The sequence below is a fragment of the Amphiura filiformis genome, chromosome 10, assembly GCF_039555335.1.
Source record: "Amphiura filiformis chromosome 10, Afil_fr2py, whole genome shotgun sequence".
NCBI classification, from domain to species: Eukaryota; Metazoa; Echinodermata; class Ophiuroidea; order Amphilepidida; family Amphiuridae; genus Amphiura; species Amphiura filiformis.
The window spans coordinates 25,401,203-25,425,328 of record NC_092637.1 but is presented as its reverse complement, the minus strand read 5'-3'; the positions used below and the strand labels follow the sequence as shown (position 1 = coordinate 25,425,328).

General features: G+C 39.3%; 1 protein-coding gene across 1 annotated transcript; it reads left to right on the top strand.

Moving 5' to 3' along the window:
• The first annotated feature begins 8 nt into the window (after positions 1 to 8).
• Positions 9 to 19,232, top strand: LOC140162687 (uncharacterized). The gene is made up of 13 exons (XM_072185958.1): positions 9 to 582; positions 1,231 to 1,368; positions 3,469 to 3,730; positions 5,030 to 5,167; positions 6,201 to 6,322; positions 7,844 to 7,988; positions 8,790 to 11,407; positions 12,992 to 13,295; positions 14,041 to 14,220; positions 15,436 to 15,548; positions 16,440 to 16,599; positions 17,393 to 17,493; positions 18,433 to 19,232. The coding sequence occupies exons 1-13, from the start codon at positions 19 to 21 to the stop codon at positions 18,625 to 18,627; spliced, it is 5,040 nt and encodes a 1,679-aa protein (XP_072042059.1). The 5' UTR covers positions 9 to 18; the 3' UTR covers positions 18,628 to 19,232.
• Positions 19,233 to 24,126: the final 4,894 nt, after the last annotated feature.

Below are 24,126 nucleotides of genomic sequence, written 5' to 3'. Positions count from 1 at the left end.
GATGGTAGTAGGATAGACATGGGGAATGATTTAGAGGAAGATTCCCCAAGCGACAATGACGATGACAACAACGATGAACAACGCTCAATACAAGGACCAGAATCTGGCATGAATCAAGCAGGCCCTAATGCAAGTGACGATGTGTCTGCCCAGTATAATAATAACAATGGTTCGCTTTCAACCGCACGTGTGAATACAAATCCACACCAGCGTACCTTTAGCCAGAGTACATGCAATATTACGTCACTCGCAAACCACAGAGAGCGCATTCCGTATACGGAAGTAAACAAAAATGCCATTACCGATCACTTCCTGAATAAACCATACCACACTAGGCAGCAACTTGATCCGGAAGATGCAGCAGCGCACCAAGATGTGAAAGCGTCCCCTATCTGGAAGCAAGAAATTGACGAGGATGAGGAACCATCCCCACTACGGAAGAAAGTTGCGTATGGGGAGAAGCGGCACTTGAGGGCATTCTTGCCGGTATGGGTGAAGTTGCAAGAGTTACTGAATGAAGGCAGTGACAAGCTAGACGAGGTGATGAATGACCAAGAGGAAGAAGGAATTCTCTTTTTCAAGGTAACTTTGGATTTGGCTGTACTTGTCTTAAGCTTGGGATATAACAATAATAGTACTTTTCACCTTGATTTTGGTTGTGACATAATGCGTATTTAAATATTTTGATGGTAAGGACGGTATTTCGGCATACTGCTTAAAGCACTGACAATAGGCCAAAAAATGATTGTTTGGTTGTCCATAGACCACTTACTGAAAAGGCTCTGTCCACACATCAGGGTTCCCGCGGTCCTTGAGAGTCATTGAAAGTCCTTGAATTTGAAAACACCTATTCAAGGCCTTGAAAGTCCTGTAAATTTGCACAAGGTCCTTAAAAGTCCTTGAGAATTTTACCAAAAGTATAATTTTGACCAAATTAGGGGAGTGGAGAGGAGCTGTCACTTTTGTTAATATGTGTCGCATGGAGATGGCCGTATCATGATTTTTGTGTTGTGGTAAATCCTTGCAAATCATGCTTTTGGACCTTGATAAGTCCTTGAAAAGTCCTTGAATTTTAAAGGCTTCAAGGTGCGTGAACCCTGACACATTCACACATCTTGGGAACCTATAGGTTGACACTCTGACCAAAATGGGTTATTACCGAATACAGAGTCATGATGAGGTCTGTTCACCACCATTAATCAGTACTTAATTTTATATTGTTTAACACAGGGTATGACCGTACAAAATGGACGATACAGAGATGGTAACCAGTATATGGTTGTTGGGAGTCCTCTTGGCACTGGAGCTTTTGGAAAAGTCTACCTTTGTAAAGACCAGGCTACCTGTTTTGAATTTGTTGTCAAGATAGTAAGTTGAACTTGATGGTCCGTATGCACAAAAGAGTTAGACCTGGTCTAAAGATAGACCTGGTCTAAGTGGAATTTAGTTCCATTAGGAATGGTCCTTTACTCTTTATTTCCTTCCTAGAGTTAGACCTGGTCTAAAGATAGACCTGGTCTAAGTGGAATTTAGTTCCATTAGGAATGGTCCTTTACTCTTTATTTCCTTCCTAGAGTCGCTAGCAAATTCTAAAGATTTAAATGCAAAGTTAAAAAATAATACAAATTAAAAAGAAATGTAAAGGAAAATGTCCTTTCTCCTGGCACTAAATTCCACTTAGACCAGATCTAAATTTAGACCCGGTCTACATGAATGAACATGAAAAGAGCTCAAGGCGAGTGTTATCGTGAACATAGGGGAATGGCAGGTAATCCCACTCTTGATATTGGTATGGTTTATTCTGTCTTACGTTGTTTTAATGTGTAGTAATAGGCTTAAATGAAAAGGTGTTCGGGATTACCCCACTTTCCCTATAGTGTCCGCTTCATTTACTTAACGTCATTTAGCCCGCTGCCTTGAAAAATAATTTTGCTTCGAACGGGGAAAGGACTCGTACGAGCCCGAATTTGACCAACACAGCTTCTCTTTTTTCAGGAGAAATATGCATAAAAAAATTGCAACGAATGTCAACTTGTAATGTAATAATTATTCTCTTCGAATGGAGTTAAACTTGTTTTTGCAATAGATATGCCCTGGCACTAGTGCTTTGAGAGAAAGCTTGCGATTTGAGGCTGCATCCATTGCTATGAGCACTGGCATCACTACCACATCGGGGTGGAAAATGTAATAGTTAGAATTCCTTTGGCCTTCTTGGACGAGCTGAAAATGCTGAATTGGGCTATTCCAGTTGAAATCCACATTGGAAATATCAGGGTAATACCGTAACCACCCGGGTGTAAGCCCACCTTCGGCTATAAGCCCACCCCCTATTTTTCAAAACATTCTGGGAACAAGGGTGCATTCAGGTATAAGCCCAGTACTAAATTTTGGCCAAGTTCTTAAATCAAATCAATGCTTTGCTCTCATATTTAAGAACAAATATCAGTTGATAATTAACATTCCACACTTATAATTTTAAGAAACTGACATAGATGATAAAAATTACTGGTACATTGGGCATATACAAATTGGGGATGATTGTTCTTATTTTTAAATTCATGCACTAGCCCTACCCGGTTATAAGCCCACCCCCAATTTTGAAGTGAAATCTGCCATCTAGGGGGGTGGGCTTATACCTGAGTGGTTACGGTATGTTTTTTAAATGTAATTGGTCAGAGTTAATCATTTTGAAACTCATACTCCCCCTGTATTATGGCTTTACCTAGATATCTTCCACAACTGGAGTAAGTATTTCAAATTGAAGTTACCCAGTTGTGTATTCTATTCAAAGTTGATACTCCCTCTGTGACAGACTTTAGCTAAATCTTCCACAGGGCACACCGACATCGCCTGGCTAATAATTACTTGGTACAGCAGAGATACTAAAATAAATACCCGGGATCGATACACATGAATGTGCTATGCACGATGTTGATATTCAGGCGAAAATCTTTGGATACCGGGTAGAAAATGATGAATATCTCCGTAAATGATTTCCTATAAAGAAGCCAGATGTGGTTCCTTGCACTTAAATATACATGTTGAACAGATATGATAGTCGTTAGCTAGCGTCTTGAGAAAGAAGCTTGCGTCTTGAACTCAAAATCTGACAATAATTCTGATTATATATGTGCAGAATTATATAGTGCAGTGTATAGGTCAATCGTGGAGGTAGTCTAAAAGCAGTGACCTATGGCGTACCATGCTAACTCACACCATAGATTTTTGATTATCTATGCTCGAGGTCAGTCACCGGGCTATTGTCAGTAGCCTTAGTCGGATGTCCTTCGGCCCATTATGCGTCAAAACTATTAAACAGGTCGGAACAAAATGGCCATGGTGGATTCAACCTACCATGGCGATTTCTGCCATGAAGATATCGGGGCGATGACACTGTGCAGGGGTAGTGTGGATTTTAAATGGAATAGCCCATTACAATATAATATCGTTCATTTATTTCAATTTCAGATAAGCCTAGATCACTTCAATCCAGACGAAGCGTTAATTTGGAGCGAGATGAATCACCCGAACGTCGTACGACTTTTAGGAGTCATCCGCTGCGGAGCAAAAATCTACTTCTTCTCTGAGTTTGTGGCAAACAGGACTCTAAAAAGCTTGGTTGAGAACGGTCGTGTAATGGGCCAGGGACAAGCGCTGTATCACATGGAGCAGCTCTTACACATTCTGAAGTATGTGCATGGACAACAAGTTGTGCATAAGGATTTAAAACGTGAGTATTACATTGCTGCCCTGTGAATAAAAAATAATGCAATATCAGTGAGTCAAGTTGAAGCTTAAAATTGCTACACTCTGTGTCTGTTATTGCATTTGTAATATCTATCACATTAAGGGTATACGAGGTATTGTTGGTCGATTTTTATTATCTGAATCAATATATTATTGAAAAATAACACTTGGTGTTTTGCAAAAGTTCATTCTACAAATCATATACTAGTACTTTGAAAACTTGCTTATTGTTGTTAATGAGTTATGTACGTTTTACAAAAGTGTTGTTGTTTCAGCCCTCTTTACAACATAACTCAAGAACCACAGGACCTACAAAAGTATATCGGTGATATTTGAATTCTTCTACACGCTCGCTATGAATTGAGCAATGCAATTTTTGCTAAAGCTCACTACCATTCGCAAGATGCTGTGAACTACTTTTTTTTTCTGCTGCTTCGACCAACAATACATCGTATACCTTTAAGCTGTGCATCATTGTTATGTGGCAGCTATAATACTAATAGTGAGCTCCTATAAATTGTATTTTGAAAAATTCACAATGACATTTGCATAGTGATAGTGGCGGATATAAACTGGCCTCAAAAAGAAATTTCACAAGGTCATATCTTAAAATCCTGTCTATAAAAATTAACAAAAATTACACACAGGATTACTTCAATACTCTACTCTAAACACTGGTCAGTAACCAAACAGTTGTCCAACTGACACAACAGCAAAATGCACTGACGTGGAACACCTTCCTGAACCACATTCACAGCCCAACAGATTTCTTTTGCTGGGTTCCAATTATTCGCCTGTACATGAACAAAAATTACACACAGGATTACTTCAATACTCTACTCTAAACACATGTCAGTAACCAAGCAGTTGTCCAACTGACACAACAGTAAAATGCAGTTAGTTGTAAGTTATAGCCCTCATCAACAATAAAGTGATATTTGCTAATGTAGATATAGGAATTTGACAACATACTTTTAACCCTAACGTCCCAGTAGCTTTTTGGCGAGGGGGGAGGAAAGAAAGAAGAAGAGAAAACTTTTTTCTCTGGTGCGGTTTTGAACCCGTGACCCTTCGGGTGCCACGCCCGTGCAGTGGCCTACCTTGCCACGGGGGAGTAGCTTGCCTGGCCAAGCTTTCCGTCATCATATGACTGTTCGCATGATGGCGCTTAATAGCATCACATGGGATACCTGCTTGTGCCTACGCTTTCTGAATTGAGGTTTTTTGATGTTTGGTACGGTTAGGGTTAATTACATATCTTCTTCCTTTGTTTTTTTCGCAGCTGAAAATGTACTTGTAACAGCAGAGGGTAGACTATTGCTCATAGATTGGGGGCTGTCAAAAATCATACGCCGAGGCTGCCTAGATTCCGATCAAAATCCAGAAGGTACACAGCACTACATGTCTCCAGAGGTTGCAAGTAAGTCAAACCAATGGGCTATACCATTTAAAATCCACACTACCCCTGTGGAAGATTTAGCTACTACAGACAGGGTTCGAATTCGGCTGTATCGCATAGCAGTTTGCTCCTTATTTTGAAGCAACTGCTACCCAATTTTGCATTTGTATAGCACTTTTTAGTATATGGAAGTATCCTGATTTATGAATTAGCCAAAAACTGCTATGCAAAATTTTATGATGAATTAGCCAAAAACTGCTATGCAAAATTTTTCATCAAATTCGAACCCTGCCTACAGGTTCCGAAGATGTGTGAATGTGTGGACAAATTTAGCTAAGTCTTCCACAGTTGTGGAAGATATAAGTATAGCCATAATACAGATGGAGTATGGATTTCAAAATGATTAACCCTGACCAATTACATCTGAAAAACATACTCCCCCTTTGGAAGATATTTCCAAAATCTTCCACAGAGGTAGTGTGGATTTTAAATATGAATTGCCCAATAGACGCCAGGTGCAGGCAGTAAATGTACAAGCTGGTAGTATGTGATGCGATCAAGCTCATGATTCGTTTCTCAAGCAAAATCAAAATTCAGTTTTAAATTGCATTTTATAAGCCAATTTCAGGGCTTTATTTCAATGAAAACTCCATCAAAATTGGACTTGCGGTTCTTAAGTTACCGTTATTTTGTATTTAATTGTTTTTGAGCTATACTTAAAAATTCAAAATTATTAGGAGAGTTAACTGGAAATATCCTATTTTGGCAGCCATTTTGGGAAGACTGTTGAGACACCAAAAATCTTGTGACAGTTTGGTTATAGAAAACACTCACCTTGCTCATTCCATCTCCATTGAGATGGATTCTGGAGCACATAGGGTAACCAATCCATATATGTTTCTAATGACTTAACATGTTGGTCTTAATGCTCTGCATGCTAGCCATAGGCTCTCAACATAAAAAGTTGACTTTAACCTGATATACACATAGTCCGAGTGATCTAAAAGTCAAAACCTGTTTACACCACATTCCATTTTTTTCTCTATTTCTCCAGAGAGTGAATCGTACGATTTTGGTGCTGATATCTGGAGTACAATGTGCATATGTATTCATCTTATCAGTGGCTATCCACCATGGATGAGAAGATGCCAAAATGTGCCCTTCTTATTTTTTGTGGTAAGTGTTGGTATTATTTGGCTTATTCGTAGGAAGGGGGGCAGTGGATGATAATCAGGGCTCCTGCTAATTCGCGTCTCCGACACAATTTTTTTCATCAATACCTTGCCTTGCATCAATACCCTGAGTCCGTGTGGATGTACATTGTACAACGCAAGTGAATTTCAATTTTTTTATTATTAAATATCATGAAATGAAATACTTTTGTTCTTTTGAAACCTTTTATACATCAGAAACATGCATAAATTACTCTTTTAGCAACATAGACCAATCAGTAAATGAGATAGCATTATTGACCTTTAACCACACCCATTTTGCGACACGACTACCAGGTCAAGACAGTTAATGGAAATTCTTATGGCAGCAAAAATACAAAATTCTAATAGTGTCAAGTAATTGGTTATTGACAATAAATCTTTAAGGGGTCTGATAGTGACATTTGCACAGTATTTTTGTGGGACCTGAGAGCACATCAGACACACCAAATTGCATTCTGAATACGAGGAATGTCAATTATTGGTAAATTGTGCTTTACAAATCCACTTGATTACTCACGTTTTTAGACGTTTCATCTTCTTAGGCAAACGTCTAAAAACGTGAGTAATCAAGTGGATTTGTAAAGCACAATTTACCAATAATTGATTTCAAACAATCCTGATGAACTTATATTCAACGAGGAATGTCGTTCTGATATCAAATAATTTTTTTTTTTTTAATTCACAATATAATAAAAATTTTATGACAAATTATTAAAAAATAATATTTTTCACATTTAACAGTCCTCAAAGTAAACTATTATGATCTAATGATATGTACAGGTAACATTATGAACGCTAGTGGCTCCGCGATAAACACACGCGATACAGAAGAAAGTATACATGCGCCGTACACGCTTAGTACCATGTTTCAGCTTGGCCAAGAATTATTTAATTTATCTGTAGTTAAAGTTTTGTAGCTTGGATGAAAAGACGTCCTTCATATGAAAATTTTGACCTTTCATATTGAAGATATACATTTTGTATCTTCAATACGAAAAATCTAAATTTTCATATGATGCCTGCTCAAAATGCAGTCATCATAGTCAATATTTTTATGGCATCACCGGAGGTATTATGTTTCCTGGTTGTCCGTCATTCTGTATGTCCAAGGTTGCGAGTGCAATTTCTTTTAACTGGTAAAAGGCGTATAGTGATGTTATTTGGTGGAGGGGTGGCAATTAGCGGTCTTCAAATTCCAGTAGGATTTCATAGCAAAATAGGGTAATTTGGTAGCTTTTTTTTTATAATATTTTCCCTCTTGCTCCAAGTGAAATCCCCCTGGTTAAAATGATGTGTGTCAAGGTGGTGGCATTGAGGCCAGCACTTTGTGTCGAGAACCGCACAACCCGCCATCACGAAATTTTAGTTAGTTGTATGAGCATAAAGACTTAAGTGTTGATGGCTTTGTATTTATTCAATTGAGTCTTGAAAGTTAAATTGATACACCATGTTTGACTTAATTGGCCCTTATTTTCTGCCACAGATTGGGGAAAAGTCTCCGCCACTTGAAGACATCCCCGAAAACACCAATGATGAAGTGAAAGACCTACTGGTCAGAGGACTGACTGTAGACCGCGTACAGAGACCATCAGCCTCACAACTCTTACAGCACTCTGCATTTAATTTGAGTAAGTTTTGACCATAACAAAGATATTTTAGAGTTATTGAGTCCAGATATTGCCATGTTTATATGTCCATGGAGGGCATAACATGTCTCTGGATTATTTTGCCTTGTGCCCAACAAACTTTACACTGAGGTGCCACTTTTCAGGAAAGTTCCTGATTTCAGGAAAGTTCCTGATTTCAGGAAATTTTAAAGAAAATTTAACAATTTTAGGAAACCCTGCATTTTCAGGATTTTTCCATGTTTTTCAGGACATTTTGACAACACTAAGTGGCATCTCTTTACAGTGCATGCTTATTTTAAAAGAAGTGTCCGGCAATCATAACATTATGCCTTATATGTTAGAAAAATAATTATTAAGTATAAATCACATGGTTTTATTTAAAACAAACTCATATTGACCATAAAAACAGCTGGCTCTCAACACGCGATATTCAAAATTCCCACGCTGAAATTGTCTAGTGCAATGATGTAACGGTTATTTGTGCTCAATTGTCGTCAGCCTTCATTGTATTACTGGGACGTCATTGCACTCCCAGGAATTTGGTATATCGCATGTTGAGAGATGGCACAGATTATAACGATGCCAACTATGGTTCCATTCCAGGCTTCTGCCCAAGTGTGTTTTTGTGGGGTTTTTTTTTCAGATAACTGATTTTAACCATACATGACATAGAATGTGAATGGAAAACATGATTTTCCATTTTACTGTACATTAAAATAATCTTTGCTATTGTTGACTATAATCATTGTGTTTAAAAGATCAGTCCTTCAATTTGATTTTTTCTTTTTTCAAATTTTACAGCTCATGTATTGCAAAATGTTGAGGCTATAACTCCAGCGCAGAAACAGAAGCAACAAATGGATCTAGAGATGGACAAGATTGCAAGTCCCCCGTCAGAAGGAGAATGGAGACCACCTTTTGCACCAGCAGACGAAAATACCAACGTCAACTTGCCCTCGGGGCCTTTCTGTGGTTTGTTGACGCCAGAAGAACCAGAAAATCTAGCGATCCAGGACATGTTTTGCCCAAGAGGACAGATGGCTCCACACTTGTGTGACCCATCTTATCAGCATGATGTGGACCAGCCAACAAGTGGACTAGCTTCTCCACAGCAGTCTGACTTGCAGAAAACTGAGATGGGTAGTCACGCCGTTGCTCATGATCCAACTGAATTGCTGGCATTGTATGATGACTTTGCTGCACTAAATTTAGGCGTTGAAGAAGAGGAATCCAGTATGGCATCACAAGGTCGTAATCAGGCAACTGGGCAAAATGGATATAATCAAAACAGCATCCAGATGCCAAAGTATCTTCCAAAGGTCCCCGAACCAGTCAGTCTACCAAACATGCACAAAACCACAGAGAAAGGGCACAAGAAATTGTCAGACATGCAGCAAGATAGGCTGGACGCCAACCCAGAAACAGACGATCTTCATCCTACACAGGTGGTTGCTTTGTCCCTTCCATTTCATACCAATACATCATCAAACCAAGAGTTCATACTCAAGAAAGAGCCATTGTCTGAGACAACCCAAAATAACCAGAGTTCCGACCCAGCAGAAACACCCGATTCTCCTGTGACAGTTCCAGCAAGTTTAACTAATGCCTCTGCAACTACAACCCTACCAACCTATCCTGATGTAGAGGCTATCACAGCTGCAGTCCCAGTAACTCATGCTTTTGCAACTACAGCCCTACCATCCCATTCTGATCTAGAGGTTATCACAGCTGCCTTCCCAATAACTCATGCTTCTGCTACTACAACCCTACCGTCTTATTCTGATGTAGAGGTTATCACAGCTGCAGTCCCAGTAACTCATGCAACTACAGCCCTACCATCCCATCCTGATGTAGAGGCCAGCACATCAGCTGCTGAACAGGATGTTAAAAGTCATCAACAGTCATATCTGGAAGACGAAGATCCCTCGTACAACTCAGATGTTACAACTCTTTCTGCTGGTTCTTTTTCCCATCGGTTACATCATGCAGCATCACACCATCTCACTAGCCGCCAGAATTCATACCCTGAAGAGCATAACATCAGCTATGGCAGCATACTGGCATCCATAGATTCCAATGAAGATTTGTATGGTCCAAGCCTTAGTTATAGAGTCAAAGAGGACTTCAATTCTGCAGGTGCTCCGTCTACGGAAGAGGTCAAAGTTGAACGTCACCAGGAGACGATGTCACCAGAAGACGTGCAACTTGTTCCAAATTCAGCATCTTCAAAGGAGGTTGAATTCTGCCAATGGACTGAAACAGTAACTTCAACTGGTGCATCGTCAAAGAAAGTAGAAATTCTGCAGCAGACTGAAGCAATTTATGAAGATTCCCAGTCAGGATTAAATGCCGATTCCACAATAGAGGTGGAAACTCTTCACCAGATTGAAGAAGTCACTTCAGATTCTAGGAGAGTAGAAGATATGGAATCCATCCATCAGGTAGACATGGTTACATCAACCTCCGCTACTACAACAAATTTTGAACTTCGCCAACATGCAGAAATGCCCCCCACTTCAACACCTGCTGCAAATGTAGAGCACCATCAGTGCATGGAAATGATCACCTCAAAAATGCAGATGAATCCAAATTCTCTCCAACAGGAAGAACCACCAGCAGCCAGGGCAAATCTAAACACCTGCTCGGAGAACAGAGGTGACGAGAAGACTACAATTAGCAAGATTTCTACAGATGCTTCAACAGCAACAAAGCTCGCCAGAAGTAATGAAGACACCGGCAGGTCATCGTCTCTTCAGCTGTTAATTTCCAATGAGTCTATTCCTCCAAAACAGATGCCGCAAGAAGAGCCTATAAGAGCAGCCACACAACCAGCATTTGTTGAAAACCCTCCATTATCCAACATGCAGATGGAGAATCCTTCAGGTTTGGAAGCATCAAGTCCTGCTGAACCAGCGCAGCCTGTCATGCTACCAGAGGAACTTCCATTTGGTGCCTTCTCATTGTCTCGGATCATATTCCCGCCTTTCCCGGAGGACTCTCATAATTCACCACTAAGACGTACAGATGTGCCATCACCGCCAAAGATGCTACGTGAAGACCAACTGGTGTCTGGAAACCCATCATCTCAACCCATTCTTCCAGGGACCCCACCATCACAAAGACGGCCAGACATGCATTCACCTTATCCTGAGAAGTCATCCCCGCCAAAGATGCTACGCGAAGACCAGCCCATATCTGGAAGCCCATCATCTCAACCCGTTCTCCCAGGGACCCCACCTGAACCATCAAGCATCTCTTCCCAGATGTCTTCAGGTGTTTCTTTTCAGGGACGCAGTAGACGTAGGAAGCGACCTAGTATTAAATTGGCACCAGTGTTCAGTGAAGAGGTGTGTCCACTTCCTTCCTGTGAGCCGTCAGCTACATGTGATCCGCCACAAACTACACATGCGAAGCCACAGGTAAGCTACAAATGACAACATTAATCCTAGAAATTATTATTCTATTGATTAAAGAGTTTAACTTCAACACTACACTATTTTTCACTAGTTCGACTAGCATCTTCAGCAGATGGTGATGCTGTGATGATATCTTGTCTACAATCGGGATATCTCTCACTGATATTGTGACAAAGGTCTAGAAATAGATCCTATCTGGGATAACCTGCTGATGCCGGGGGAGGGCTACATCGTAACATCCTATGGCGTCATCCTGTCAATCGTATGACGTCATCAGTGAGAGATATCCCGATTGTAGACAAGATATCATCACAGCATCACCATCTGCTGAAGACGCTAGTCGAACTAGTGAAAACGTTCCAGGTGAGCAAAAAATAGTGTAGTGTTGAAGTTAAACTCTTTAATCATTTTACCTACCACTACGTATGAATATCTACTCATATATTATTCTATTGTTGACAAATATTTGATTGAAAGGAATTCAGCAAGCTTCTATTTTACAGATATTTTTTGCAGTATTTGCTAAGCAATTCTTACCAGATTGTCAAATTGCTCTTCATGTTCTCAAACCCTGACAGTTGTGAGGTGCCACTTTGTGATGCTGTAAGGCGATAGAAACAAATTAGTTCGATCTCTCGATCGACCATCGATGCTTGGTCGATCCTTATTATTTATGAAATCAATTAATTTACTATAATTGTTAATTGCAATAAAATAGTAATTTATGCCTGTATTGATAATGACCAATATAAATATAGCATTAATTCTGATCAATTAGTTGAAAGTTCATTAATAACAAGCATCGAAGGAGCATCGACGGTCGATCCAAAGATCAAACTAATTTGTTTCTGGTGCCTAATTGTTTTATTAGCAACTTGAATTGAATTCAAGTTGCTAATAAAACAATTAGGCACCAAAAGCCCAATGTAGGTGTATCCTTGGTGTAAGATATTAATGAGTTTTTGTAAAGATTCCATAATGTAATCCTTCGATTAGACTAGGCTACAGTCTTGAATCCTTCAATCAGGGGCGTAGCAAGAGCATCAGGGGCCCATGGACAAGGAGCAGTACGGGCCCTTTTAACCAAGGCTGGATTTACCTTATGGGGTCTGAGTCAGGCCAAAATTTAGAGGCCCTGAACTCACAGGCCGAGGAGGAAGGCATGTGCACTCAAGTCAGTGGCCAAGTTTTGGTGTACGTATAATATGACGGGGACTAATATATTTTGTTCTGATGACATTTGCAAACAAAGTACACGAAAAAATTCAATTTCAGACTAATTTAGCCCCAGATCAACATGAATTTTGTAATTTGAATGTTATTGGGGTTAAAAGAAAGATGCATAGGACAATTTTGGGGCCCCCAGGACCCGAGCCCATCTGGCCCAATGGTAAATCCGGTCCTGCTCCATTATCAGCCCTTATTTAAGTTTCGCTTTTGTGCTCGGGGCCCTTGAACTCTCTGGGCTCATGGACTTTGTCCACCCTGTCCCCCGCTTGCTACGCCCCTGCCTTCAATAGATTTTGGTGCTAGGCTAATTCCGTGCAGTTTTACAAGAATAAACCATTTTGTTTTGTTTTAAAACAGGCGAAGGTATCAAATATCAATCGGCCTCAGGATGACAGCCGAAACTTGCCAGATGTCTTTGCCTCCAAGCTGCAATTAGCAGCAGAGCCTACTCCAGCCAAGCAAGGCTTCGGTACACATGACACCAAACGTAGTAGCAAAGAAGATGAACTACTTGCAGATATTGGTTTACAAGCACATGCACAACTGTCGGCAGACCCTGATGCAGCTAAACGAAGCACTGCGTGTGATAGCAAAGGAGGCGATGATATCAAACATTTCTTGAATGATGATGAGGATATGTGGCGATTCCAAGGTCTGGAAGGTAATGCAGCTTTATGTTATTAGTGAATTGCTAAAAAATACTGATATAAATTATGGGGTATTGCAACAAAAGCAGTTTTTGGTGGGATGCTTGGGTAGGATGAGCATCCCGCCAAAAACTGCTGCTTTTGTTGAAAAACCCCTTATATCAGTGATTTTTTTAAATTTTTTTTTTTATGTGCTCTCAAAATTGCTCAAGTGGATGTAAGGGGTTTTTCAACAAAGCCTTCATATGTTGTTACACTGTGAGTTTGACAGTGACATCAGTGCTATCAAACGGTTCCCCTGCAAGCATGCCGACATACCACACTTGTAAGCGTGCGACATGCAAAATAAATACGTACAGGTCTATATCTCTACCATAGACAAGGCGAAACCAAGTAAATGTTCTACCAACGGGCAATGTGAAAAGATCTTATAGAAAAACATTAATACTTATTCAGTAAAACAAATAAAAATAAATACAGGGATTTATATTGTGGAATTCAAATCCACCAAAAGAATCTCAAGGCGCTGTGAACCAGATAGGATGGGACAGGAATATGGGAAGAGGTCCGATTTTAGAATGTAGAGAAACCCAAAGCACCCAGGGCAAAACCTGCGAGGACGGTCATTGGTCGGTAATCATGTTCACTTCCGGCACTGCGGAGAATCAAATTTGGGCTGCAGAAGTGAAGAGGTCAAGTGCAACAACTACTACACCAACCCATATTCATGTTCTTTTCTTCTTTTGTTATGTAATGTAGGACTAAGCGAGTGTGTTCCAGATGGCGCAACACCAACAACTCATGTAAGAGCACCGACAACAGGGGGTGCTCCTACTTCGTCAGAAGGGGGTTTGTACAGGCCCCCATCTCAGCTTTCGTTGGGAAAGTCGGCATCCAATGCAGATGAGTTGGACTTTGAATTCATGCAACTAGCTACTAGTAAGTCATGTCACTAGGCCGAATAAAAATATATCTATATTGTGATCAGCTTGTTATATTAGGTTTTTGTTACTGCAACATCAATAGAGTCACAATATACTTAAGCACCGTTTGCATTGCTGTTTGAACTGTTGTGTGGATGTGTGCGCCATTCTATATCAATCCAAAATGTTACAAGTCCCGGATTTCAAGCTGATCATAGTATAGTACATCATATAACACAGCATTGTTACTTGCAGTCATTGTTAAGCAGTCAAGTTAGCTCAATCGATAAGGCGTTCACTATGGTGCGAGAGGTTGCAGGTTCGAACCCTGGCAGTTCCTAGTACGCTCTCGTGGACAAGTTGAGTTAGATTGAAATTCCCCTGGACAAGGAACTTACTGCTAATTTGTCTCGTTGTAACCCGTACAAAATTTGTGGAGTTGATCCTGGTTGCGATGGTTATTTGTGGAATGTCTAGGGTGTGCACTCTTGAAGCAGCAAAGTCCCTGAATTGTTGTTTAATGGTTTATGGAATGATGTGGACCGTAGTTGTCAGCGACAACCTGTAAAGTGTGCTGAGGCTTGTGGATCAACGTCTAGGCGTTGTGCCTGTGCATAGCGCACTATAAATCACTGCTTTTTTTTTTACTTAGTGCTCAAGGTCAATGGTATGCACATAATTTATTCTTTCCCTCGGGTAAACCAAAGAAGAAAAATTTCATCCTTGACTAGGAATGCAAGGTATAAATGATAAAAAAATATGTGACGTGTCATGTCAAAAGGAGACACTTTTGGGCAGGATCGTAAATGGAGAAATAGCCAAAATTCTGCCAGGGGTGATTTTTTCACAATTTGGGTTTGTTGCGAATTTGTGATGCTATTAATGTTAAAAATATTGTCTGATAGTTTAACAGACCGGAATATAACTGTCATCTTGTATTTTTTGAGACATTTTTCAAGATAATTCCTACTCTCAACATTATCAATAATATTTTTAAAGGCCGGTATCTCAATTTCCAATTTTATAGTACCATAACTTACGAACTCAATATCTTCGCTTAGGAATGTCCGATTTCATTGGGGAAAAGAGTGTTGTGGAGCAAAGTATCTCTTTATTTAAGATATGTAAAAACCTCAAAATTAATAACCTGCCCAAATGTGTCTCCTTTTGACATGACACGTCACATATACTAGTGGTACCCCCGCCTAACCACATTGTTTGATTCTTTTAGATACCTTGATGCATCAAGCAAGTTGTGTGGAATCTCCTGAACATCAGATGGATCTCATGCATGAAGCTATGGATATCAGCTGGCACATGTCACAAATGTCATCATTGGAAAAGGTGAGGCCCAGGGTTGTTGAAAAAAAAAATCATGGGAAAAAACCTGTTGAATTCTGCACCTTAAAAATGATTTTTTAGCAATAGATAAAGTGACATCATAGAGGTATTTTAATTGTATCCAAAATTTAAGAAAAAATAAACTTACAATTATCAAAAATAGTAAAAAATTTAAAAAAATTGAATAAATCAGTGATTAAAAAAATCAAGTGATTTAAATGATTTAAATTTGTGTGATTTAAATCAAACAACCCTGGTAAAGCCACATGGCATATTTTGTAGTCCCTACCAAATGAAGTTTGGAAAGAGGACTATAAAACATGCTCCGATATCTGTGTGTCGGGGGGGGGTGCAGTCTTGATATTGCATATGGCAACACTATAGGCATATTACACTGTACAATGTTAGGCGTGGGCAAGGGTAATAAAAACAATCGGCCCTCATGAATATATGAGGATTCTTTTTTCATACAAAGCACAGGCTCTTTGCCTATTTGGGACACTATCAGTACCACCTTCATCTATGGTATATACACTGCCATAACCTCAGGGAAATGATATCAGTACAAATTTAAGTTTGCAACGTCATGGATAGTGCACTGACGTAGAGAAGATATCTCACCCTTCCCAGAATTCTTTGCAACATGACATGTTCCTTTTGTTTTCATGGCTATTATGCATGGGTCGATAGTCAAGAAATAAACACATTTTGCAAGATATGGATGTGCTCTGCTCATTGAGGTACTTTTTGTCACTATCGACCCATATTGCACTAGATAGCAAATCAGTACAGAAAACTGAGAACTGCATTGTGGGCAGTGTTATAAGGTATCTTCTCTGGCACTAACCTGGCCTAAAAAAATGTGATTAACCCTTACTCTGCTTTCATCTTCAGGCTGGAGCATATGAAATAGATAGAGGAGAAATAACCTCTGGAGTTTACACTGCCTCAACGCCACATGGTCCCTCGCCAACGTACGAAGTGACTGATAGTATAGCACAATTACAGAAACAACTGTCTACGATAAGCAGTAATAGCAGCGTGAGCAATAGTGGTAAGAGCCATATTACTTTTGTATTTAGGATTGGCCTATTCCAGTTGAAAGCTGCATACCCCCTGTGGAAGATGTTACTATAATCTCCCACACAGGGGGTGTAGACTTCAAATGGAGCTACCCATTCAGGTCTCCCCATTTGAAATGTACACTCCCTGTGTGGGAGATTAAGGGCATGTCTTCCATGCAGTTTGTCCACTCTGAAGTACAAAGTGGCAACGCCGTTAACAGTGCATAGTGCTGCGTCTCTGCTGCAGGTATGCATGCCTTCAAAGTCGGCACAATATATGCATCCGCGTCTGTACTTTGTACTTCAGAGTAGACAGACTGTAGGGGGTGTATGGATTTCAACTAGAATAGCACATTTTATAGCAGATTGTACCTCCTCCCTTTTTTTTGGTCTGTGGAAGAAACCATATCACAAACTAGCAACTGCACATGCTCAGACATCGATTTTCAGTATGTGGAGCGGGTAAAACGATGCAGTATCCTCCAGTGATAGCCATGAATTTTTAGGCCAGGTTGTAAAATAAATACTGTGTTGTTGCAAACCCATTCTGATGGTAGATAGAATCACAGTGTAAATGATTTTAGCTACAATCCCAATAAATGATATTATTACAAATTATTGTAATCCCAGCCCAAAAATTGAAGCTATATTAAATAAAATGTCCATGTGACACACAAAAACAATTTTTCGTCAAGCTTTACCTTTGCAGTTGTACAAACTTTATAAAACTTGCATATCGCCATGCTTTAAATGTGTTTATTGTACTTTCTCTTTTGCATTTAGGTACAAAGGTCACAGTTGTGGTTGACGACACCAATCACATTCCCATCAAGATGTGTCGAGACCGAACCATTCAGGATCTAGCTGTAGGAATTAGTGGCAAGGTGAGCCAAATCATCAAGGTCACGTCCCAGGTGTTAGCTAGCTAGTAACCCATCATACTCGACAGTGGGGTTTGACCCCCACCCTTTTTATTTTACCCCCACCCTTTTTACCGAGACACTCTTTATACTGAAAATTCCTGACCCCCACGCTTTTTACTGAGGCACCCTTTATACTGAAAATTCCTGACCCCACCACTTTTTGTATCCATTGATGAAGTCACACGCAGTTCGAAGTAAATCAAGTATGCTGAATTCTGCACCTATTTCTAGCTAGTAACCCATCCACCTGTCATTTTTGAATATTCTAAAAATAATGCTTGACTAAATAAGTTCTGTGAACTGTAAACAAGACCAGATTAATAAATCAAGGCTATAGTAAACCACAAGCTGACAATGTCACCCTCTATATAGTCTGTATCGTCACAAGTCGAGTGTAAGCCTATGTTGGATTTCCAAGTGGCAGATTTGAATCGTGTGCGCTAACCTAATCCACTGCATGGTGTTACTCTTAATAGATATCTGTGATTAGTGTATGCAGTGATATATTATAGACAAAGATATAGGGTGTGGCATGTATTCTCATTGCATCATGATATGTGTGACCCATGCATGGTGTACACCCACAACGCACCTGCACACATTCAAAAGTGGAACATCACTACTTACTCATATGTCACATGCAAAGAATTGCAATAGAGGCAGTCAGCGTGACGTCATATGCCGCCATCTTGTGGGAACACGCTGCAATGGTCGTTCGATCTCCATGCGTGATAACAGCTGCGTGGCAAGCTGCGCCCTGCTCGTAGTGTCCGACGCATGAACACGCGTACCATTTGTACCCAAAAGATGGGGAAAGGCTGACGGCCTCTATTATCTATGAAGAAACAGCTTGTTTCTTTGACATCACTAACTACTGTCTTTATATTAACTCCCTTCCAGGTTCCAGACCACATAAAAACGTTCATGTTACAAGCTGAGGATGGCCGTCCTTTGCGGGAGCGTCAACCAATTGGCAGCGAGGAGCTGTCGTTGGTCCTCATCCCAGACCCAGCAGACGACACTTGGCTGTGGCGGGTGAGACGCGTCGATGGGACCATTGAATATCCGGACACTTTGCCGTTAAAGGTTCCATAATCTGCGTCGTTTTGAACAACAAACTTATTTTGTAGTGATGGACTGACGATCATGATTTTGAGCAAAACTTGAGAGAACAACAGCATCACTTCCAATATGGAATCATCACTCACTTGGTTTCTCTTTAGTGTGGATCCTTTCATGTACAGTCTTGTTATGTGCCAGCGAGAAACTCTTGATACAATATTGACCTTTCGGTAAATCCCATTAGCCTTTGCAGGTAGATCTGTGATGTCGTCATTCAAATACGCACATCAGTACTGCGCACTTCAATGGGCAGCAACCATGTTTGCTAAATGATGTGCACATCAACGTGACGTCAAATGGCGACATCTCGGGGGTCTAGCCGTAAACGCTTATGGGATTTACCGAAAAGGTCATTTGAATAGGATAGAATATGAACTGATTATGTAAATATTGTATAGAGAAAATGTCACCCTGTAGAGACTGATTCTGATGAGCAAAAATTGAGAGATTGTCAACTGACTTTCAGTGTGGAACTATCACTCATTTTAACAGCAATGAAATTACACCGAATATGTAAATGGCAGTTATGTACATTTGTAAATTGTGTAAAAATGTTTTAAAAAATATTGCTGTTATTGTTTAAGGTTTTACCGTCGTTACTAAACCTATCGACCAAATTTTTTTAAATTGACATATTTTGTATGTTAATATGTGTAGATAATAATTCAGGAAAAAAAACAGGGGGTGCCGGACCTCACTTTTGAGCTACAGCCGTTTTAAAAGAGGTGTACATTTCCAAAAATCTCTGTACACTTCAATGGCAAAATCAGCATTTTGCCCAAAATATACCACCTTTAGGTGGTATAAAAAAATTGGCGAGACGAAATTTTTTTAATTTTATATATGTTATGAAAAAGAAAAAGCTCTGTAAAATCGCGCCAAAAAAATTGGGGGTACCGGACCTCGTTTTGAAATTGACCAAAATTGGTCAAAATGCATTTTTCTGCGACACCATGCGTAGTCAATTGCGTACATGGATATTTTGGTGCGTACCAAAGGCGCTGGCATACAAGCGATCTAATGCCGGATCAGCGTTAGGTATGCGCATATGGCCACAAAAACGAATTATCTGTTTACGCAGGAAAGATAAAAAAAAAAAAAAAAGTTACCTAAGAAGTGTCCATAATAGAAACAATTAGGCCTATAATGATGTCGACTATAAGCCTTACAATTCTTAGCCTAATTTTAATTTGGTGTATTTTGGTCATAAACGGGTGTAAGAAAGACTCCCATTCGGCAAAGATATTGGACCAAAGAGTTATCAAGTTACATAAAGTGAGGAATTTCAAGTTCAGCTTTCACTATGCTCACCTGACTCGAATGACCTAAAAGAGGATTTATTAAACATGTTAAAGCATGGTTAAAACGAAGCGTTTGACACCATTGGCGAAAGTGTTTGACTATAGGCCTACGATTATTATAAGCAGTTCTACTTAGTAGGCCTATGCATAGTGCCGTTTATCGAGAGGAAAACGTTTTGGTCACAAAAACTATACGTAATTATCTCGAGGTGGATTCATCATCATCAATTGTTGCAGTTCAATTAAAGCAAAGTTAAACATTGGGTTTCCTAGCTGTAGAAAAACGTTTGGCCAATTATGATATCATTTTTTTGTAAATGTATGACACATTTTTTAAACTAAATAGTTTTGATGGTGTTGTCTGTATCGCATGCATTATGAATTCAGTGCACGTAGTAGCCTAGGTCTTTACCCAATAACACAAAATGCTTTAAACATTTAAATGTTGGATTATAAACAAAAAAATTCAAAATAACAATCAAAAACATGAACAATCAAAAACATATTCAAAGTTGGAACAATGTTGCCAAAATAATATATGTCTACAATAACATTTTCACAACATATTTTTAATGTTGTTGTAGTGTGTTTCATTATGAAACGTTCTACAAACATATAACCTTTAACGGCGTATAATATAGTGGTTAATTTAGGCCAAAGTATTATTAGAAAGAATTAACCAATTTAACCAACACTCGTTTAGGCCTAATGTTTAAAAAAAACCACATGATTCTGTGTTTGTTGGGTAGGCCTATAACTTCATACCATCTATTGGACCCTATTGTCGTAGGCCTACTTTGGGGGAGGGGGTCCAGGTTTTGTTTCAATGGAAGCATGCTGGCAACACAGATTATAATTCCTTCTATAATCTGTGCTGGCAATGAGATTTGGTTTATTATGTTGTATTTAATATTTCCGTATTATTAGAAGCGGCCACTTTTTTGCGCTCAGTAAACATTGTTTTCTTTATTTTGTGGCCCTAGTTATCGCATGTGCGCAAAAATAGATTTGACACGCACAACACGCATCGTTCTCTCTTGCGATGTCTGCAACGCATAACGCCAAACACTGACGCTGAGTGCGCAGCGCTGAAAACAGGCACAATAGTCAAGTCGAATCGGGTGACGACGGTAAAACCTTAAAAAAGAGGAAGCCCTACCAGAGCAGTTCTTCTGGGGTGAACCAAACCTGCCTGGTTATCACATTAACCAGTAACAAGGCTATTTATTGATGTTCTAATGTTATAACATCAATTAACACCTGTCAAATTTATAGATAACCTTGTCACTGATTAATTTGATTACCAGGCAGGTTTGGTTCACCCCAGAAGAACTACTCTTGCGGGGCTTCCTCTTTAAGGCAGAACTTAAAATCAACTGATTTTCAGTGTGGAACCATCATTCATTATAACAGCAATGAAATAGAAATGTATTGTACAAATGTAAGAGAAACCCATTATGAGCAAACATCTAGACAACACACAGCGTCATCATCCCTATATCTTCGTGTCAAAAATTGCCGTGATAGTACGGCGAATCCTCTTGTATTTCAATAGCTACGCATGGCGATTTTGTTCGAGATAGGCCGAGCGACTCAGGCTAAGCATAGTACGACTATCATATGAGATACCACCAAGTTCTATTCTACACGTTATTACGATTTGCGCATGCTCTAGTATCCCATATGGTGTTGCTATTACAAGGAAATTCGATTTGTTTTCAGGTAAAACACAGGTTTTGTTTTTCATACACTAACTTGAAATTAAATACACTAATTAGTGCCATTGCTGTTTGCTCTGGATACATTTTTACTGCATTTTTGGCGTAACGATTTTTAAATCGTAAGTTAAAATTGTGATATTTTAATTTTGAGAATTACAATATATAAAAGAACACATTTAGCCCATTCACCTAAGATCCAGGTGCTTGTATTATAATATTCGATCACACGTGTATATCACAATGCATATGTAAACTTTCTTTATCTATGTCAATAATAGAATATTGATTTCACCAACGAAGTATGGAGCTGTATGAAAAAATATTTATAATATAGGGTGTTGACACTGTGCAACATCAGCTGGCTTTCTGTACGGAACCATCACTATACACTCACTTAACAATAGGAATGAAATGGCATTTATGTACATTTGTAAATTTTAGGTTTTTATGTAAATTGTAGGAAAAAAAATTGCTGTTAAGGCAAACAAATTCTGTAGAAAACCTAAGAACATCAACTGATTTTCAGTATGGAACTATCACTCATCTTAACAGCAATGAAATAAACACGACTGTAAATATTAATATGAAGAGCTTATTTCCAAACCGTGTTAAGTCCACAAACCCCTGTATCTGATTTCCCTGTGCTGTACGAGGCCTTTGTTTCCCAAATGAGAACAATAGTCTGCATAATGTTATGCAGCATTGTTATGGTAAATAATAGCTTGTTCATGGTACAACTCATTGTTGCTAATGTCAAACTTGTCAAAGTAATTGTGATTGTATCATACAAGTAAATGAGACACATGCGGTTGTGGACTTAACACGGTTTGGAAATAAGCTCTTCATATGTAGAAAATATTACCCTCTAAAGAGAAACCCATTGTGAGCAAACATTTAGCGAATATCAACCGACTTTCTGTATGGAACCATCACTCACTTTACAATAACAATGAAATGTAAATTTAGAAAATGTTGCTATTACAACAAGAGATTCTGAATAAAAATTGAGAAGATCAACTGATTTTCAGTGTGGTACCATCACTCTAGTTTAACAGCAATGAAATGACAAAAATAAATAAAGTATGTACGTAGTGTAAAATGTAAGATGTGGAATATTCAGTCCATTCCTGGTATAGGTCATATTTTAATCACCGCAACGTCAGATAAGTAATTAACAACGACATGTCTAATGAACATACGCTTACCTACTCATTACCCCAGAGTTCCATCATTGGCCCTCAATGTTTCATTATGTATACCATTCCCGCTGGTGAAATCATTCGTCGTTACAACATATGTTTTCAACCCAAAGTCAGTGGTGACCGTGAGTGTGTGCTCAATAACATGTCTGCTTGCATTTCAGATATTAATTCCTGGATGGTTAATAACAAGTTGCAGCTCAATCAGGATAAAACAGAATTTTGAGCTGAACTTGGGCAACCACTCTATCAAACCATCTGCCAATGTTAAGAATTTAGGTGTGGTTTTTGACGGAGCTCAAAATATGTCTTCCCATATTAGCAATCTTTGTATACCTCTCAACTTTCATATCCGTAACTTATGGCGCATACAACGTTTTCTTAGCCAGGATGCGTGTCATCATGCTGTCAGAGCACTTTGTCTTGTCTCGTATAGATTATGCCAACTCCCTTATGTATGGTGCCCGCAAAATGGACCTAAAATGGCAGCAGCGTCTCCAAAATAAAGCAGCCAGGCTGATCTTTGCATATGGATGAGACAAGTGCTCTGCCGAATTGTTGAATACCCTCCATTGGCTCCCGGTGAAAGAAAGAATGAATTTCAAAATCATGTTGCACATATGCAACTGCATATCAGGTACTGCTCCGGCATATTTACAAGATCTTGTCATGCTTTATAATCACCCAGATTCATCTAGAAGCAGTCGCAGGCTTCGCTCATCATCTGACAAAACAAGGCTCTATACAGTTTGCTCCAACAAAAGAGCCGGGATTACTGTTTTGCCGGTTTCGGGCCCCAGCTCTGGAACAAGCTCCCTGTTTATGTTAGAGAAGCGGAATCTGCGGCTGCTTCTAAGCGACATCTGAAGACATACCTTTTTCCTAATGTGTAATTTATTGTTGTTATTTACTAGATTCCATTATGGAACCATCACTCAGTGCATTGTATGTTTGTAATTCTATTTTGTGCTTGTACTATTGTTGTATTGTTTTATTTACAACAAGATGAATAAAAGCTTGACTTTTGGGGCATGAAATACCAAAAAAAAGTTTTTAATTTTCAATATTATGGATTGTTGTCGAAATTATTGCTAGGTAGGCTGTTTGAGTATTCAATCTATCAAAATAATACTCCTGGCTCTATGGGGGAGTTCGTGGCCATCTCTGTTGTACGAAGTCAACCATGATTTTATTGTTGTAAAAGTCAAGGGCTTTCAGAAAAACTTGGGTGATCGATCTGAATTTGCCTAA

What these genes read in the sequence shown, in the direction of transcription:
- LOC140162687 (XM_072185958.1), top strand. Translation starts at nt 19, where the DNA reads ATGGGGAATGATTTAGAGGAAGATTCCCCAAGCGACAATGACGATGAC. An exon ending in TTGAATTTGTTGTCAAGATA is followed by an intron (nt 1,369 to 3,468) that starts GTAAGTTGAACT and finishes TTTCAATTTCAG; the next exon opens with ATAAGCCTAGATCACTTCAA. An exon ending in CTGTAGGAATTAGTGGCAAG is followed by an intron (nt 17,494 to 18,432) that starts GTGAGCCAAATC and finishes ACTCCCTTCCAG; the next exon opens with GTTCCAGACCACATAAAAAC.